Source organism: Aspergillus neoniger (assembly GCF_003184625.1).
Source record: "Aspergillus neoniger CBS 115656 unplaced genomic scaffold BO87scaffold_27, whole genome shotgun sequence".
Classification (NCBI taxonomy): domain Eukaryota; kingdom Fungi; phylum Ascomycota; class Eurotiomycetes; order Eurotiales; family Aspergillaceae; genus Aspergillus; species Aspergillus neoniger.
In genome coordinates, this window is record NW_020291155.1 from 325,219 (window position 1) to 343,811 (window position 18,593).

Genomic DNA, 18,593 nt, shown 5'->3' on the forward strand with positions numbered 1-18,593 from the left:
ATCTTCTTCACCCGGTTTACTGTATGTATTTAGATCATCTTCTTTATCAGACACATATCCGACGGCTACTAACAAGGTGTTTATCCAGAAGGGCCAGGAGGCGCCGCTTCACCGCATATGTAATGCGGAATACCTTTCTAAACATTACAAAGTATGCCGTTGCCATGCATGACTCCCTTGTCTATGAGCACGAAGCGGCAGCTGCGCTGGCGTTAAACAGTCCCAAACGATAAATCTACGAAAAGGAAGATACCCTCGGGAGGGAGGAACTATATCGATCTTCCTTGAGCAGTGCCTGGGAATGCTGATTGTTGTCGTCGAGCAGTCGTTGGCTCCATTGCGTAGAGCTGGCTTGACGTGCTATGCATGTGCGGCGTCATATACGACCTCCCTGTATGCTTGTGCGTTGTTTGGCTGGGTAGTTAGTCTTCGCGGAGTTACTTGTTCAAGTGGAACAGTCTTCTTGACCACAAATAAAACATCAAGCATGACACATCGTGCATATTATTGGCAGATCACCAAAGAACGAAGAAGAGGATCATGGAGAACGACCTTGAAGGTGTTTCGGTTATGATCATATGAAACCTATCGTGATGGCAAAGGAAAAGCATAAGTCTAGTAACCAACCCGAAAGACCACCCAAAGCTGGAACGATACAAGAAAAATAGCGAGAATACTACAAGGAATGCCGAAGGCAAGAATCGAACCAAATAGATGCCAACTACAGGGTTACGCAAAGACATCCTAGCTGAGAGCCTAATGCGGCGACGAAGAAACAATAATTTCCCTGTGCGACTCCGGAGAAAGAGTAGCGGACTCACTCTATCCATGGATATTGAGAACATCACAATACGCGAATGAGATCTACACGACAAGTCACATGTCTATCACATCGTCGGCATAGATTAAACTGGAATACGCTGTCTGTTCCAGCTGAATATCGTTATATGAGGGCATGGGGTGGCGTTCTTTTCTCCCCTCAAAGGCTGCGATATATAATTTTGACATTCCAGAAGGCGAAAGCTGAGCTTCCAGGGATACCAGCTTAAGTGCGGTGGCATTTTATTTACCCTATAGCTCTTATTCACGAATCAAACCATGCTCAGCATGTGGTTGGATTGCCTGTTGCCGGTATATACACTTAGACCTTGAGCAAGGTACTGTCACGTTCTACAATGCACAGGCATCACGAACGTGTATCACTTCTCTGGAACAAGAATGAGCTGGTTTAAACTCTCGAGTTCAACTTTTACCCAGATGCGACCAGAAAGGGAACCCTCCCAGAGCTAGGCAAATATCTACTTCCATCGATGGACCTGCTCAATAAGGTAGTTATTATCACAAAGATCTGGGCAAAACAAAAGAACTTGGAGTACTCGGCCTTGCAGAGCTTCCTCTTTACTAGATGAAATGAGTATATCTTGGAAGGTGCATGGCGACCATAGTTCTTAAAAGGAAGCAAGTAGCCTTCCAGCAAGTGTGATCTGCCTGTTTGCCTGCAGTGGCTTGTTATAAGAAAGTCTGACAAGACAGTGTGATATTAATACACACTATGAATGAATAGATATGTCCTACATGGTAGTATTAAACCAGGTGAAAAAAGTTCAAGAACCTCTGGTAAAAGCGTTACAACATGTTATTGTGTGGTACTAGTACTCACTGATGTGGATATTTCCGGAGCAACAAGAGACTGCCTTAAAGATATTCAGATGGAGCGATGAGATCAAGAGTAATCTTAATAGAATATACATTGGCAGAAGGAGTAACAAGTCCTTTTGCTGGAAAGTATGATACTGAAAAGACTAGTGCTGCTGCGGAATTCCTTAATGATCTGTGAAATACCATGAAACACAAAAATCAGTGGCGAGACGAGGAACTCAAGAAATCAACATGTATAAGTCATAACTTAAGTCAGAAGAAAATATACTAATCTAAACAGCTTGCGTTATATCCTATTGAGACAACGATCATGCACCCAGGCGATGATTAGCAGGTTTATAAGCAACAATTACGCTACAGACATTGGGCATTGGTATTGCAGAGATGTATTGCCTTCACCGGTCCCGGTATGAGGGGCAATATGAGCATCTATAATGATCCAGATGCCATAGTGAGTATTCTAACTTAAGTTAGAAAGATTATACTAAATCATTTCAATGGGGAGTTAGTTCACGAGGCGGATAGTTTGTCAGACAGTATGATGAGTTTGTAAGAAGAAGATGTGGGCATACCAATGAATTGTATTGATTACTCCCGATGGAGTCTTCAATGTCCTTGAGGTCTTTCGGTCAAATGGATCAACTATCATTCCCTCCATCACAAAGAGTTAAGTTATCTATCGAGAGAGGAATACCCGTTTTCCCTTCCCCAGCTGTAACATGTAGCCCTGCCGCCCTATACTCCACCTGCAAATGTGAATATTCAAGTGGCGAAAAACAGACAATCACTCACAGAGAATGGTATGTCGCACGATAACAAAAAGAGATATACCCACAGACATCACCACACCCCTAGCTAGACACGGCACGTATCTGGTTCCTGTCCACCACCCCTCTTCCCTCCCTGTCGATCACATCCGCATTGGAGCAAAGGATTATAGAAGCTTTCTGGGCAGACATGCAGCGGATATCGGAGGATAAGGATTCGTCATAGAGGCAACAATCGGCGACTGTTGTGATCGATCTCCACAGCGAACGGGTGGATGGGATCGATTTACCACACCAGGCAGATGCAGCCTTCGTATCGTATATCCCGCCCTGCGGCTAGTAGCAGAAAAATAATATTAACCGGTAATAACGATGTTCAACACTTTCTACTTCAGGTAAGTAATCGCAGGTGCAGATATACTAGTACCTACTATGACTATCAGTATAGCCTCACCTGTACAACCCATAAGAGTCTAGAATGGAGACCATACTGAAGCCGTTACGCTAGATGCAACGTAGTTAGGTAACCACCTCCACTGAAAAAACATCTTGATCAAGCAATTAGAAACTGGAGAGGCTAATACTTGACCCTCCCAGGCATCCACACGGTAGCCTAAACGCGGAATATCCCCGGACTATCTAGTAATCTAGTACAGTAGTAAACAGATTATGTGAAGCAGACCATATTCTTCCGATTCCGACTCCGGTGCCGCTCCGCAGTCTTAGTCTAGTGGCGATATTTGTTTGCTATATTGAAGAAAACGTCAAAATGGTAAATAATGGGGTGTAATATAGTAGGGGGATTGCGTACTTCGTGTTTGAGTCACTGGCTCACTGCATGACTGGGTCAACTCGACTTGCCCTCGGAAGAAGTTGGAGCCGACAGGATTCATATCCTGGGCTCGTTAGGGGAATATCGGATCCTCTCTGTGCTTTTGCTGGATTGGACTGGGGGTGGGGGGCGTTATGATGATGGTTGGGGGTATAATCAGGAGTTATGCAGGACTTTTGTCGTTGCTGAAGGATGAGGAGGGGGGCTGTTATCTCTGATCCTGGGTGATTAGATCGTTTGAATGATGGCGTGGTTGGGGAGGAAGGACTATACGGATGTTGTTGTCTGTGTGTTGGGGTAATGTCTGTAGGCTAGCCACCAGACAGGAGTCAAGGATGTAATTACAAGCAGCAGCAGCAGCAGCAGCAGCAGCAGCAGCAAAAGGAATGAAGCAGGGTCCAACCACATGAAGATCAACAATCGCCATTCCCTTTAACGTAGTCCGCCGCGATCAATCTGCCTCATGAGAGACATTCAAACCTTATTCATCTTACTCCTCCGTCCTCTTACTCATGATAAACAATGGAATTATCTAACAATAATCAGCAGGACAGATGAGGACCCTTACGCTACTTCGTACTTTGTTTTTCTTTGTTCTTCTTACCTTCCGTGTGGGCCAGGCTCCAGCAGAATGTGCAAAGTAAAGGGATCATGCTATACACAAAATAAATCCTAAATTCCTCCGATGATTCTCCCCTCTCGCTATTTTTCACTTCTTCAAAGAATGTCTCACTCCTCCCGGCCCGCTCCTTGCCGGTCACCTTACCGGCTTGGCTTAGCACGCGGCTTATTCTATCCTCGTTGACTTGCCAGCCTCGTCTGCACATAACAGGCCGAGGCATCTTTTCCGTAAGTAGTCAGTTAATGAAGCGGATTATACCCTAAGGAAAGACAATGGCATGTCAATAGCAGAGCTATTAATCCCCAAGAGGACCTAGTAAAAGTCTCCATTGACCTCCCTACCTAGTATTAATTAGTAACAAGTTTGTAACCAGGATGATGAATGCCTAGCTCCGCGGTCCTTGTCAGTGTGCTATTTAATTTTCTCGGCATATAAGCAGTAACTGATAGATAAAACTCCAAATGCGGTATTATTTTATTAGACGCATGCAAACCGATGATGGGTAATTAATTTGATAAGATGGGTGCAGAAATTTAGGCGAGATAGCGATAAAATGAGATTGCAATGCAATGGCACACTGTGAATGCTGCAGAAAAGAAAGTTCACCAAGACGGAGAAATTATATCCATCCTCCTAGTAGTAGTACTACTACTCACGGTGCAAGTTGGTAGGTAGGACTAATAACTAGTTGTATGTAACTGGCACTGCATAATCCTCCGTCCGTGTGGATCTCCCTTTTCCACTGCAGAAGTTCTTGGCATCAGCGATCATTGTTTCATCGGCAATGATCGTTCCCGGTTCAGGGAGGGTTCATTGCATTTCAGTTCGGTTGGATCGGTTGGGCTGGGAATCATCCAACCGTCTTTTCTGACGCGGATATGATCATCATCAATATCGTCAGCATCATCTGGTTAACCACCGGAGCCCCGAGGATTCCGAACCCGAACCAGATAGGTAGGAGTGATGCTGGGCAGAGAGTTGATTAGCTAGTTAGGTAGCTGCCTGCAAGAACGCACACACACACACAGAGAGAGAGAGAGAGAAAGAGAGTGCGCCGTGACGAGAACTGGATCCTACTACCTGTTAGTGCTAGTATCACCCCCACCCCACTTCGCCGAGACCCAGCTGCATAAACAGGAAGTAGTATCTCACCAAGTAGACTACTGAAGTAGTAAAGATAATATAGATTAAGCCAAGTGTAGTCAGTGCCTAAGGGGCAAAACAGGCCCTCCCCTCCTTCTCTGTGTCTCCTCTCCTGCCAACCTCTTGGCATCAGCATTCAAAAGAGGAATACATACGTATACACCTGCTCCACTCTTAACTTAGCGATCTTATAGTAATCCGCTACTTACCTAGTAGCCGGACTATGCCCAGACCATCTCCTCTTCACCAAGACCTCTCCCAAGACTTTCCTCTCTGTAACCCAAGAACAGCACCCAGCACGCCAGTACACCATCAAACAATGGTCATTCAGCGTATAGCCAAGTACTCGGCACAGGAGGCGAGTGGCGGGGGAAAAGGTCAGGGTGTTCATCGGCAAACTCGCAGCCAAGCGCAGCATATTCCCATCTTGGGAGAGAATAACACGGAGGGGGCCGGATTCGCCTTCGCTTTGCTTCGTTTCCTTTCTTGGTCGGGATAAAACACAGAAGGAGGAGGGCAAGTTAGATTGACCTGCAGGGCTTGGCGGCGCTTATCGAGATTAGGTTTCATCCTTTTTACCCCTCTTCTGGCTTGAGTTGTTGTCTTCTGTTATCCTCTTTTTTTTTTTTTCGCGCGGCGGATGCTTTGCTTTAGTGGATATGGAATGGGTGTATGCGTATCAGTGGGGGTGGTGGAAATAACCACCCCAAAGACAAGACCATCACAAGACTCGTTGCGATGGTGTACACCATCAAGGTGGCACCTTGGGATGAAAAAGAAAATAATAAATAGAACATAGTGGGATAGCATCCCCTCCCCCCCCCCCCCAACTCCTATCCTCATCACCAACAACTAATTAGCTAGTTAGTATGAGAACAACGACTAGTACTAGATAGATAGCATAGCACTACTAGATACTTACTACTACTACTTCGGCGAGACCAATCCACCACCCAGGAGATGTTAACCAACTCGTCCTAGTCCGTCGACACTACTGCATCGCCTGCAGACAAACGATTGGCCCTGAACCTCGGAGGAGATAGCTGCGATCGACACGAGAGGTACAAAAAGACCCCCAAGTAAATCCCACGGGTGGATGCCGGACCCCCGCCGGAGGTTACCATCCGCGGGAAAGCTAGTTAGCTGGTCAGAACTAAGCAGCACTAACTATCTAGGTACTAGGTACCGTATCCGCTCGCTGAACCTGTCCTTCCAAACCTGCCTGGACCCTGTTCGCTGTCCGGTCGCGATTCCTCCTGCTCCCGCTGGTCGGCCTTGCCTGCCTGACGGCCTGCATGTTCGTCGTGAGTCGAGGCCTCGGCATCGCCGTGTGTCCGGGTTTGGTCGTCTCAGCCAGCCAAGCCCAGCCCCAAGGTCCATACATGCGCCCGGCAGCAGCCCTGGTCTTTTCTTTTCTTTTCTTTTCTTTTTTTCTTTTTTTTTTTCTGTTTGCTCTTTGATATGTGCAGGTTGGCACGGGCTTTGTTGTTGCCGTTAGCTAGCTATCTCCCAAAACCCGGTGGCGGCTAAAGACGTGATGGGATCTATCAATGTCGAGATCCCCCACGGAATTGGGTTCCGATTTCGGGGTCAATTCCACGACAAAACGGAAAGAAACAATGAGCATCATCATCATAATAATAATAATAAAGCCTCGCACAATCCAAATCTAGTCTACCTCTCTAGCGGGCACACAGAACTTTACATCCCACGATGATCGTAGTCTTCGTGAGAAGAACAGGGTATTTAGAAACAAGAAATCATGCCAAAAAAATTTCAACCGTGACGATCATAATCGCCCTATCGCCGGGCCCACCGGTCCACCTCAGCCATATGAAGCTCCATTGAGCTTGGCGCACGCCAGAATCATGCGTGTGATGGGAAGCAATAACGTAACACTTACACTGCCAACCTCTTCCAATACCAACAATTGTTGAAGGGTCCGCAGGGCTGGCAGCATGCTACCATCCACCCCCCGCGCCCACGACCGCTGCGTCTGTGCGCGGGCTATCATCCACTCCCCCTCGCTGCGTGCTCGCCACATTTCCTCCGGCGCCGGCAACGGCAGCTGAAGAAGGATCGCGCTATCTAGCGGGTCAATGTTGATCCCGTTGTAACGGCGGGCCCGTCCTGCTAATGTGCGGATTATATTGGCGAAAAAAATGTTACGTCGCAGGGATTCGGCGAATTTCCATCGCCGCCAATCCGTTTCATCTTCATGGGGGGTACGAAGAATGTCCTCGTGAAGTTTGTAGACCCGTTGCGTCATCTAAAGCCCACCCAGGTCAGCTCAGAGCATAGGGTGGGGCGTAGGGCAATCGGAGTGGGGGGTTACATACCCTCAAGAGAATGTCAACAGGGGTCTCGGGGTGCCCTTGGTCGCCTGTAAGGCTTGGAAGCTTGCTGAGGCCGTTGGTGGCGAAATTGTCTCCGAAAAGGCTCAAGATCTGTTGAACACACACCGCATGAAGCGCTACTACGCAGCCTTCTGCCGCTGCAAGGCGCTCCTCATTGTGCATTGACAGGTCAAATGTATCGCAGGTCTCCAGATAATTAGCATAGGATGATATCGAACTCAGAGTGGTGCTAAGTGGCTGGCCCATTGATTGCATCGCATACCCCTGTTGCTCATGATGTAGAAAGGGCGAGTAGAACTGTCTCCGCAGAGCCAACCCAGGGTACTCGCGTAGCAGACTGAACAGCTCTTGGTAGAGGTCACCAACGTCACCTGGGCTATGATGGCTTGTTTTGGGCAGGAAGCTTTGGCCGAACCCCGATCCTGTGCGGCTATGTGTGTACGTGCTGAACCGCCAAGTTTCGTTTTCTTCGTCGTTGGAAGCCATATCCGGCCAGATATTATCGAAATATCCAGGAGATACCGACGACATATTCAGTCCGCCTCCAGCGGCATAAGAGTCACCCGAGAGAGTAGCCGGAGTAGGAGGGACCATGGTCACTGGAGAGGACCTCATCGTCGGTGGCATATACATAGCGTGCGAACAACTGTCAAGCGACCCGGGAAAGAACTCCTCCAGCCCAAATGTTTCGGACTGTTCATGAAGATCGTCTTGCCAGGGCGGAGAATTCATCAACGAGGCATCTTGCATTGGAAGCATAGTACTCTCATTAACGGCATGGAACGCAAGTTCGGCATTCGTTGGAGTTTCGGGGCTCCACGAGGAGCCCGAGATATCGTGTAGTTCATCCGCGGTAGATGGTGTGTCGAACGGATATGTTGGAAGGGCCCATGTCGTGCCACCAGGTATTATACCAGCACAGATCGGAACAGGGTGTATGGAACCGGCAGACGAAGCAATATTATCCTGGGGATCATCAAGACTGGGAGTTTGAACAGGAACAGAAGACTGCGGATACACGCAAGGCCTTCGGCTTTGCAGACACCGACTACAGGAGGGCCGGGCCATGGAACACCGCAGCTTCTTTTGCGCACAGGCGTCGCAGGATTTGCGCTTGGACTGGCGTTCCTGGCCAATGTTCTTAATACAACGGCGACGGTGCCGGTCCCGCAGATCACCTATTATCTGGTTAACCACAAGTCTGTGCATAAGTGGCCGTGTCTCTGAGCATGATCAAGGAACTCAGGAGAGAAATGTGTCAACATTGGGCGATCATAAGAAAGGGCAGCCTACGTCGACTATATGTCTTGTTGCAGATTCCGCATCGGTATTCCCCTTCCGCAGTGGGTTGCGATGGGGGAGGCGGCAGGTGATGGCAGTTGCTCTGGGAATGGCCATGCCGAGCGCCTGGCTTCTTGACTTCTGTCCCGGCGATGCCATCCTTCTTCGGTGAGGCCTCAGACATGGTATGTGTCTGGTCACTCAGCGTAATGGTCATAGCGGGCATAGCTTAGTGGCCGCACTCAGTTAAAACAGACAGCTAAGTTGTTTGGAGAAGATACAGAGAAGAAGTAAAAAGAAATTAATGAGCCGCGTCCGGGAGGAAGGTGGATGAGATATAAATGTGTCAACGCATTATGGATATTAGGACCAGAGAAGAGGGAAAGGCACCGAGGGGACGCCGTCGATAAGTACAACCTCCGGGCTACCCATCTCGGATCCGGGGCGATTGTTGAGGGGAAATAACAGGCCAGATTAGTCAAGGCTCGCTCAAGCTACCCTAAGGACCGATCGGGAAGCAAATGGAAGGATTCTGATCCTTTTTTTTTCGTACATCTGACCCGACTCGAGGTGGATGAATATCCCCCGTTCGGCCTGCAGACTGCGGAACCCCCCCGAAACCGTAGCTTGTAGCTTAGTCTGCGTAATATTAGCATAGGGTGTATTTAATAAGATTCACCCGACCTAACGAAGGTCACCCTAGTTCCTGCTGAGATAATTGCTCGACGAATGGGGGATGTATGGGCGCCTGCATGGCTTAATCTGAAGTTGCCCTGCATCCCTGGTATTTTTCAGCCCGTGGAGGCTGCTCCATCAACCACGGAGCGCGTGCCTCCCCCTCGGCTCCATAGTCCTTCGATAGGATGAATGTCTTGGATTCGATCTCCCGTTTGAAAACCCAGAACGCAACGCCACGCCAGGCGGCGATCGCCCAAGTCCAAGCCATCCGCGTTAGGCAAGATAATTAAAATATAATCCAGCCATACATGAGACCGCAATGGTCGCCAGCTAGTCCGGATTGATCATCACATTGCAGCGGATGCTTTTTTTTTTTTTTACTATTCGGATGTAACCGCAGAAAGCCACACGTCCTTTTTTGCAGTGGGCATAATTCCACGGCCACCAACCCTGATTGCCATTCCGCTTATTAACGGGCTTAGCGCTCCCACCCGGATCCCATCTGCTGTCTGTCTGACGGTTGGCATGTCCGCCATCCCGTATACCTCGCCACACTCTAATTCTCTAGGCATCTGTTAGGCCGACCATCGTTTCACACATGTCCTTGGTCAGCTCAGCGTATCAGGAGGCCCCCTCTATGCACAATATTGGCACAGCAGGAGGGTGAGGAGTGTCTAGCACGTTGGCAGCGGAATGGCCCGCATGTTAGCGCTGTCGCAGGATGTCAACGCTAGCCGTAAGAAACGCTTCTCCCCCACCCGCCCACTCAGACATTCTGCAATAATGAATCCAGACTCCACGGTCCATCAATTCCTGAAGGAAACGTGGTTCCTGGGGCCGGTTAATTGACGCGAGTGTCGCTTGTGGACCGGGGCCTGCTGGAAATAGATTCTGAGTCGACGGTGCGGATATTGCGCGATGCTTCCGTCTAGGTCAGACCCGATTCCAGCGTCATCCACAGATACGAGGTAGATCCTGAACCATTAAATACGAATTAGCCAATTTCCTGATTTGATCACGTATTCTTCCGGGGTCTCTCATGTTATCCGTGGAGTGGCTAGTCAACTGCTATCTTCCCCCCCCCCCCCCCCCATCGCAATAGCAGGAACAGCTGCATCGGACTTGGTGCGAATATGTACTAGTTTTCTGGTTGGCGGGCGCCTCTGCAGATATATTGTAGGACCGGGGTCTCGTGGAAGATAAAGGAAAAGGGAGAATTGCCCGCCGATAAGGGAATAGGGATGGGGATGGGGAAATGCAACGCACTCCGCTGAGCCCCGAGACGCATGGGCCAGCATAGGCCACAGGAGGCCGCCAGCCTAACCCGCCAACACCCATCCGTTCTGGGACCCCGGCGGAGTCTCCACGCGTTAAACTACTGTACAACCTCCGTATCTTGGGTTAGCGGCGGCCAACTCCCGATATTCGTACCGGGAGCCTCAGGAGAATATTATCACGAGTCATGTACACAGTCAGCTAGGAGGTTCGGAAACCCGGCAGCGAAAAATAGGATATGACGCTCATACACGCGACGTCGATCTTCAGACTCGATCTGGTTAGTGGATTGCCAGCTGATTCTGATTCTGGGGGCCAAAGCTAGACTCAAGAGTCGGAGGGTAATACGAGCTTCCGTAGGATAAGCTGACACGCCATGTGGTAGCGGGTCGGGAAAGGAGAGGGAAAACAAGGAATGTTCATGAGTGGAGTGAGATACTGTGTATAGTAGAGCTGGAAATGCTACCACATTAGGAAATTGAAGGTAGCGCTAGAAGAACTGAATGTGGAAGAAGTGGGAGTGCAGGGGATGGGATTGGCTCCGATGGAATGTAAGAGGATGTAGTGATTGTAGTAGTGCGAAGTTGGAAGTTGGAAAGACCCTCGGAAGTCACTAGGAGGAGGAGTACTTAGTAGTAAGAAGTACACCTAAGTAGTGACTAGTACTCCCTACAACTCCCTACAAAGAGATCATCTGATCACGCTCATTGGCTGCTGCAAACCAGCCAAACGCCTCAACCTCCTGCAACTTGCTGAAGATGCTGCCACACCTGCAAGCCTTCATTTCGACTTGCATGTGAGGCACCCGGAATGGGAGGAATCGAAGCTCATCGAAACCATTGACTATGATTTCAGTGGCCGTTGGACTAGATTACTCAATCCTCTATTCTAGGTTTAGATCCCTTTGTGATGCCTTCCAGTCCCTATACGTACCACCTCTGTCGATCGTTCCGTTTCCGACTTCTCGAACTTTGGCTGATCTTTCACTTGTGTGTTATAGGGCGTCCATGCCACCGACCTCTCAGCCTTATGACTTGGTTCCCCATAAGTCAAATCCGAACAACCGCGCAAGAAGCCGAGAGCGTTATCTGTTCACTGAGGATTTACGAAAAATGGAAAAATAATAATAGGATTACCTGAACTGCTTGCGAAACCAAAACTATGTGTGTCGTGCAGTAGCACAGTCGTAGTGCCGCATGCACTTATCCGCCAGCGGATTGTTATCTATCAGTTAAGATGGCGACTTCTGATCTATCGGAGACAATAGTTCCTCCAATCTGCTTCGAATTTGATCCACTATGCCATCAAGATCAATGACCTATGGTGAGTTATCATGAGCCTGTGCTATTACAACCTTCAGTAGTACAAAAAATATACGTGTCTCGCGTGGCTGCAGGGAGGAGATCTAGAGTCTCTAAGATTAAAATCGACATGAGGAAGAACTGAAAGCAGATGCGGTCCTTCCTTTACCATGAGACGCCACGGAGGTTGATCTCTGCAGGTGTTTGATGCTCGGCTTACCCGAGCGTTGTGAAGGGGAGTGGAGCAGCCATGCCCAGAAGAAGGTTCATGCGACCACAAAGCACTCATCTGCTATCTTTCTGCAACACGGATACTCTGACAGGACAGATAAAACATAGGTGGTTATCAGCTGGATCCTATTAACACATGCACAAGCCATTTCCTGGTTATCACGCCGCTGTAAGTGGCCCCCTAGGAGCATGCCTCAGGAAGACAGCAACACAAAGTCTCTGTAACCGGGACTCGGAGCAATCCTACCGCTTGATTTACTTGTTCTGGACAAGTGAGGGATAGTGTTGACTGGTTTCATTTAGTGACGTTTCTCCTAAACTTTTCCTTTGGTCCCCCACCGGCCCGGGAGCCACCCAACGGGCTAACCATATTATATGCTGTCTCTTAAGAATCTGACTTTGAGCGTGACAAAGGGGAGTGGTGTCAGAGGTACATTGCAGCTCTGTTGATCATCGAAGTAAAATGCCCGTCATTAACGTTAAGTTAAGGCGCTGACTAACTACTGATACCTTCTGTATACTTCCACAACAGGAGTCTGGGCGCCCGAGTCGTATCTTACCTAAGGAAGATCACATAGTCATACGAATGCACCCTTCCTTTTGCTAGGTTTATAGTTTTATTTTTCCCAATGACCTGACAGGACTGGAACAGCAAAGGTATCCAGGCACTGCTCAGCCATCTGCAAGGATTACCGCCGGGTGGCTACAAAATGAAAAGAACGGAGCGAGACTAACATCCGGCTTACAGATGATCCTTTCATCAAGACAGCCATCCAAATCGAGTTGGCATTGCCTTCTCTGTCAAACTCGTCAACCTTGTTGCAAATTACGGCACCGTGTTTCCCCCTAATCGAGACCCACCGGCTAAAATATGACCACAGCAGCGTTAGCCAGTCATCCCGAGCCAAAAAGTTGGTGGCGTTTTGGCAAACGTCCCAGACATGCGCTAAATATATGGCCGATTAGGAATGTGTTATTCAGCGCTCGGCGTGCTGCTTGTGAAGTCATTATAGGTCTGGGTTCCATCGCGAGGCGGCTTTTGACGGCGGGAATATCGATATTGCCGCTAGATTCTCTCCTCAGATCACTACGAATCAGAATACTCCTGTGCTCAAGATATGGGTCTTATCGTCTTGAATACAAGTCTAGCCATGTTGCTGGATCGCGACCGTCGGGAAAGGCATGGCTTCCTGTTTGACGGCCTGGAGATGGCCATTCGGAAGAACCCCGGTGAATTTCGCAACGTCAAGCATGTACAACGCTAACCCGCGCAGAAGACTCTTGGCATTCTGCTGGCCTGTGCTACCTCGCTACATATGTCTTCTTTCCCAAGCTGGTATACTGCTCACCTGGCTCAAGCGAACTTTCCTGCCACACGAGCAGAGGTTGAGAACAAATACCACTCTGACACTTAAGGTTGAACGTGTGGAAGACCCTGCATCGAGCAGGGTTCAGCCAGAGGACCTTGGGACTCGGAACCTTAGACTTGGGCAATTCATTTCCTCTCATCTGCGGGGATCCCTGCAAAACACTACGTACCACCCTGGGTATTGCTTATCGGGACTGCCGCGGAAATTCGTTCATGACCCCGCTGCAAGGCCCTCTACTCTGCACGTTTACGAATGGGCCGGAGTAGACCGTAAGGGAATACGTCAATATTTTTGTGACCTTGATGTTCGGGGCAAGGGAAGTAAACCTGTAGAGAAAATGCTTCGATCGGAACAATGGAGAACGGAATAGTCGAACAACAGAATCTCCGGATCCGAACATGGTCTAGATTGAAGCCATCATTGTCACCAGGCTATGTGCCAACCCAGACGAGCCAAGCCGGTTAATGAGATGCAGATGCGCCTGCCAAGGGGACGCCTCTTTCGCGTGATTTTGAGACGAAGCATAATTTCCTCTATGGATTGGATAAAAGTTTCGTGTAACTACAACCCCAGCCTTGCATTGACGGCCAGGAAGAGCAACCATCACCCGAGACAAGATCTCAGATACATAGCCACTCATCTCTTGCAAAAACCGATGTAGTACTCGGCTATGTTTGCCTATTCTATTAGACAGGAACATCTCAGGTCGCAGAGGCTTCCATCCCCAGATTTCGCCCTTGGCTCCAAGCCTTGGGAGGGTAGCCTTGATCTTGGCGTCATAGCCTGTGATGATTTTGCATCCGAATACAACACACCAAGATGTATGGAAAGAAGAGGCAGGTACAGAGCGATGCGAGCCTACAGGCCGCCCTATCAAAAGAGCGTTCGATGATTTTGCTGTAGGTTTGTGCGGCGTTGTCATATCGAAGAGGAACCTCGCACTGCTCCCATCCTGCGAGAAAACATCGGTACCGTCGAATATACTAGTTAGGTGAGTCACAAACACCTGTCAAATGCTATATGGGTCAGCTAACCCAGCATGGTTCTGGCACTGTCAAGTTTATGAGCGAGACCCAGGGACACCATGGTCGATGTCTACACCATGGGTGCCACACCACACCCCAATCTATTCCTCAGCGCTGCCTCCTGTGTACCGCTTGCATGTACACACGGTCTGGTCATAAGTCTCAAGGTCTGTATTAATTTATATTCTTCCCTTTATAAGCCGGCGCCACTGCGCAGGCCCTGTCCGCGTCTTCATGATTGCTGCAGCTCTTCGTACGCTCATGAGCGCATCAGACGCTGTCACAAATAGGCTGCTTTCAAAGAAATCGGATTTTCTTTGTGGCTGCTTGGATGCGCGAGGTATCCAAGGTCCTGTAGCCAGCTCTGTCCGGAGCATTTTTTTTTCCTGATACAAGTGGTTTGATTCAAACGCTCAATGTGTATCACGTCGCTTTTGTTCGCTCCGGTATTGCCCAGCTAAAATCTTAACATCATTACAGCTTGTGTCCTCTGTGGGGCTTGAGATCGGAGCTGAATGTAGCCCGTCGGATGGGGGTCGTTGTACATTCTCATTCAGGCACATCACACGCCTCAATATGTCTCGGATGGCCCCTAGGATCGCTGAATGGCGACAGTGCCAAAGCTTTCCGGCCAAATGTCACAACTGCACGTCAGATTGGCAAGGCAGACGTGAAAGCCAGATGCTTTCACCGAATGCGCGTGGGTTGTCAGAAAGGGTAGGCTTAATCTCCTTCAGCAAAGACGACAAGAACTCAAGCCGCAGGCATGCCTGCACAAATTAATCTAGTCCCTCCAATTTCTGGTTTTTCTTCTATTATACCCATAATGTCGCTATTCGCGGTCATCAACTGACGGGCAGATCCTGCAAGGGTGGCTGTTTGTCATAATCTGGGCCTGATGCTCGACAGCAACAACGTACCCCAGTGCATACCGCGCTGACTACTTTCCTAACAAAGGCACGGTCTGCGGCAGCCTAGCATGATGGGATTTGTCACGGTCAGGCCAGTTCCATTGCGGTCAACGCAGACCGGATATGTGCGGGCTTGTAGATTCGACTTCGGTGATAACAATCAGCACGATGCTGCGGTCGCTATCAGGTCTTGTGCTGTCACCGAACCCGTCGGCAAATCATGAGACTCTCACTCTGCGCTTGGACAAATTGGGGTGGGATTCATTGCATTGACAATGTTCTTGTGCTCGGCACCACTGTAGCGGTGCGGAGAATGAAAAGGTATCCGAGGGCGCAGGTTCGGCTGTGATCGGTGATAAGCATGGGCCGAGGATCCAAGCTGCCATGCCACGGCCGTTGGCGAGCTTCTCGGGCGCAGGAGAGCTTAATTATTGGCTTGAAGGCAGCTGCCAAATGCAGCGCTGCGGGTCGGTGGGTTGCCTGCTGGGGGCTGTTTATCAGCTAGCCTCGCAGCCATTGGTCTCTCTGGCCATTTTCCAACGACACGCAACACTAAAATCCGAGTACCCCCGGCCAGGCCAGTGCACGCTGATTCCTCAATATTCTCCGATCTGCAGGTCTGGCGTTCCATGAATGGTCTACCGAAGGGCCGTTGAATAACAATGCCTTTGTCGCAGGCGGGGGTCCCAGTCACACCATGCTGGCCATGTGTCCAGTACTCGAGTCAGTGCCAATTGCCGGCTCCGGGTGATGTGCCTTCCTGGCCTTCCAGACATAACGATAAACCCTATTTCAGCATCGCGGCTGGGTTCACCTCAGCTGAGGTTATAAATCGGTCAGCATGCGTCTTCCTGGTCCCTGCATCCTTGCATCCTCGCATCCCCCCTGGTCCTTTCTTTTTTTCCATCTAGCATGATTTTTGAACCCGCAGCCAGGGCCCCGGTGCCCTGCGCCGATGTGATCTCCTATGTCTTTTCTGACCCGCCCTACGATCATAATGAACCGGTAATATTCCGATGGGGGATACAATTTCCTCTTCTCGAATTTCTTTTCTCCTCGCCTACAGAACACCTCTAACTGGTACAGATCTACGTCGATGTCCACAATCCCTCTCGCTCCATTTCCTACAACCAAGCCCGGACTATTGTTCGCCAACTGATCTCGGGGCTGCGCGCCTGGGGCGTGCAAGAGGGCGACTGTGTCGCCATTCACTCTTTCAATGATGTACGCTTTTTTCAAACCCTCCAATTTCACTGCCAGCTGATTACTCACAAATGATAGATCTATTATACCATGCTGGTCCTGGCGATCGTTGGCGCAGGGGGGATCTTTACGGGCTCAAATCCAGCCTACACAACATTCGAATTAAGCCATCATTTCCGCTCCTCAGCGACAAGCTTCATCATCACAGAGCCGGAGCATCTGGATGCGATAACTACGGCAGCGAAAGCAACATCAATTCCAGCACATCGGATCCGGGTATTCGATGTTTTGGGGCAGTCGGTACCAGATGGAGCCATGTCCTGGACGGAGTTGCTCGAACATGGTGAACAAGACTGGATAAGGTTTGACAACGAGGAGATGTCTAGGAGTACTACAGCAGCCAGGCTGTTCAGTAGTGGGACGACAGGACTTCCTAAGGCGGCAGATATCACGCATATGAATCTTGTCGCTCAACACGAGTTTGTGTTTGAGTTTAATCCGCGACCATGGCGAGTATGTACCTCACTTTCAAATTGTTTCCTTTGATCCTATCGATGATTGAATCACTGTCTGGCTGACAATTGACCTATAAAGGTAAGCAGAGTCATCGCTGTTCCCCTTTTTCACGCCGCTGCTGCTCCCAGCAGCCATTTCGGCAGCCTAAAAGCTGGCCATATCAACTACGTCATGCGGCGTTTCGACCTACCCCTCTTCTTGCAGACGGTTGAAAAATACCAAGTCACTGAGATGGCTGTTGTTCCGCCCATTGCCATTGCCATCATCATGCATCCGATGTCTTACGAACGGGGCTATCTGCGCTCAATCCGGGCGAGCAATCTGGGCGCGGCACCCATGGACAAAGACGCCCAGAAACGGTTCCAAAGGTTGCTTGGGCCAGGGGCCAATTGTACGCAGGTTTGGGGTATGACAGAGACATGCTGTATTGCGACAATGTTCCGGTGGGATGAAGGGGATGAGACAGGGTCAGTCGGGAGGTTAGTGCCGAACATGGAGGCTAAGTATGTTCTTCTCCCTTCGTTCCATCAGCTCGAGGCTAACTTAATGATATAGATTAGTAGACGACAACGGAGCTGATATCTCCGACTATGGCGTGCGAGGCGAGCTGTGTGTCCGCGGCCCTGCCGTCACCCCTGGGTACTTCAACAACCCGGCCGCCAACGCGGAATCCTTCGATGAGCAGGGCTGGTTCCACACGGGGGACATCGCGTATTGCGATGGTGCTACCCAGAAATGGTATATAGTAGATCGCAAAAAGGAGCTGATCAAGGTCCGAGGATTTCAAGTTGCTCCACCGGAACTGGAAGCCGTGCTGTTGGCGCATCCGCTCATTGTGGATGCTGCCGTGATTGGGTTGCGGGATGTGGTCCCGGGGACGGAATTGCCGCGAGCGTATGTAGTCCGCCGACCCGAGACCGATGAGAGCAGGTTGACGGAGGATATGGTAAAGAGCTGGTTATTGGAGAGGCTGGCAGGATATAAAGCGCTCACAGGGGGCGTCAAGTTTGTACCGAGCATACCCAAGACAGCAAGTGGGAAGATTCTCAAGCGAGTGTTGCGGGAAGAGAGTCGCAGGGAAATCAAGGAGAGTGGATGGAGACCGAGGTTGTAGTTATATTTGCTGAATGTTTGATCTTCTTGTATCTAGTACCGGCAGTCAGTACATACTCAATCTCCCTATTCTGCCATTCTCAATAGTCCCTGGACCTCGTTCGCCTCTTTTAGCGATCGTCGGTCTTCTCCGAAGCTTCGCGCGTGATATGCAATCTCAGTTGTCTTAATCCGCAAGTCATGTCTGGGATAGCCAGATTCCCGCATTCCACCTGACTTCAAGCTTGATCACTGCTTGTCGAAGGTAATAAGTGTTGTTAGTTGGTTGGCTCGGAGCGAGTTTCCCCTGTTACCCCGACTGTTAACGTG

The 18,593-nt window shown here is 49.6% G+C and overlaps 4 protein-coding genes across 4 annotated transcripts; 2 read left to right on the forward strand and 2 right to left on the reverse strand.

The window, feature by feature from the left end:
* Positions 1–6,625: 6,625 nt before the first annotated feature.
* Positions 6,626–9,021, reverse strand: BO87DRAFT_120496 (Zn(II)2Cys6 transcription factor domain-containing protein). The gene is made up of 3 exons (XM_025617949.1): positions 8,674–9,021; positions 7,363–8,558; positions 6,626–7,292 (listed from the first exon to the last, which is right to left on the reverse strand). Exons 1-3 carry the CDS (start codon positions 8,885–8,887, stop codon positions 6,849–6,851), a joined length of 1,854 nt encoding a protein of 617 aa, XP_025477261.1. The 5' UTR covers positions 8,888–9,021; the 3' UTR covers positions 6,626–6,848.
* A 4,548-nt stretch (positions 9,022–13,569) lies between these two features.
* On the reverse strand, positions 13,570–14,579 carry BO87DRAFT_120548 (uncharacterized protein). The gene has a single exon (XM_025617950.1). It carries the CDS (start codon positions 14,436–14,438, stop codon positions 13,920–13,922), a length of 519 nt encoding a protein of 172 aa, XP_025477262.1. The 5' UTR covers positions 14,439–14,579; the 3' UTR covers positions 13,570–13,919.
* Positions 14,580–15,271: 692 nt separating this feature from the next.
* Positions 15,272–16,678, forward strand: BO87DRAFT_441883 (uncharacterized protein). The gene is made up of 5 exons (XM_025628019.1): positions 15,272–15,382; positions 15,520–15,706; positions 15,755–15,847; positions 15,895–16,088; positions 16,130–16,678. Exons 2-5 carry the CDS (start codon positions 15,576–15,578, stop codon positions 16,201–16,203), a joined length of 492 nt encoding a protein of 163 aa, XP_025477263.1. The 5' UTR covers positions 15,272–15,382; positions 15,520–15,575; the 3' UTR covers positions 16,204–16,678.
* BO87DRAFT_399246 (acyl--CoA ligase) lies at positions 16,365–18,285 on the forward strand (the record flags this gene model as incomplete). Its single annotated transcript, XM_025625422.1, has 5 exons — positions 16,365–16,457; positions 16,539–16,676; positions 16,734–17,168; positions 17,250–17,674; positions 17,727–18,285. 5 exons carry the CDS (start codon positions 16,365–16,367, stop codon positions 18,283–18,285), a joined length of 1,650 nt encoding a protein of 549 aa, XP_025477264.1.
* Between the last annotated feature and the right edge of the window lie 308 nt (positions 18,286–18,593).

Excerpts from the sequence above, each read along its gene's own strand:
- BO87DRAFT_120496 (XM_025617949.1), bottom strand. The coding sequence starts at position 8,887 with ATGCCCGCTATGACCATTACGCTGAGTGACCAGACACATACCATGTCT. Across the intron at positions 8,559-8,673 it reads CAACAAGACATATAGTCGAC|GTGATCTGCGGGACCGGCAC; the intron begins GTAGGCTGCCCT and ends ACCAGATAATAG. Across the intron at positions 7,293-7,362 it reads CTGTTGACATTCTCTTGAGG|ATGACGCAACGGGTCTACAA; the intron begins GTATGTAACCCC and ends GGTGGGCTTTAG.
- BO87DRAFT_441883 (XM_025628019.1), top strand. The coding sequence starts at position 15,576 with ATGTGCGGGCTTGTAGATTCGACTTCGGTGATAACAATCAGCACGATG. Across the intron at positions 15,707-15,754 it reads CTGCGCTTGGACAAATTGGG|CGGTGCGGAGAATGAAAAGG; the intron begins GTGGGATTCATT and ends GCACCACTGTAG. Across the intron at positions 15,848-15,894 it reads CAAGCTGCCATGCCACGGCC|GCAGCTGCCAAATGCAGCGC; the intron begins GTTGGCGAGCTT and ends ATTGGCTTGAAG.
- BO87DRAFT_120548 (XM_025617950.1), bottom strand. The coding sequence starts at position 14,438 with ATGACAACGCCGCACAAACCTACAGCAAAATCATCGAACGCTCTTTTG.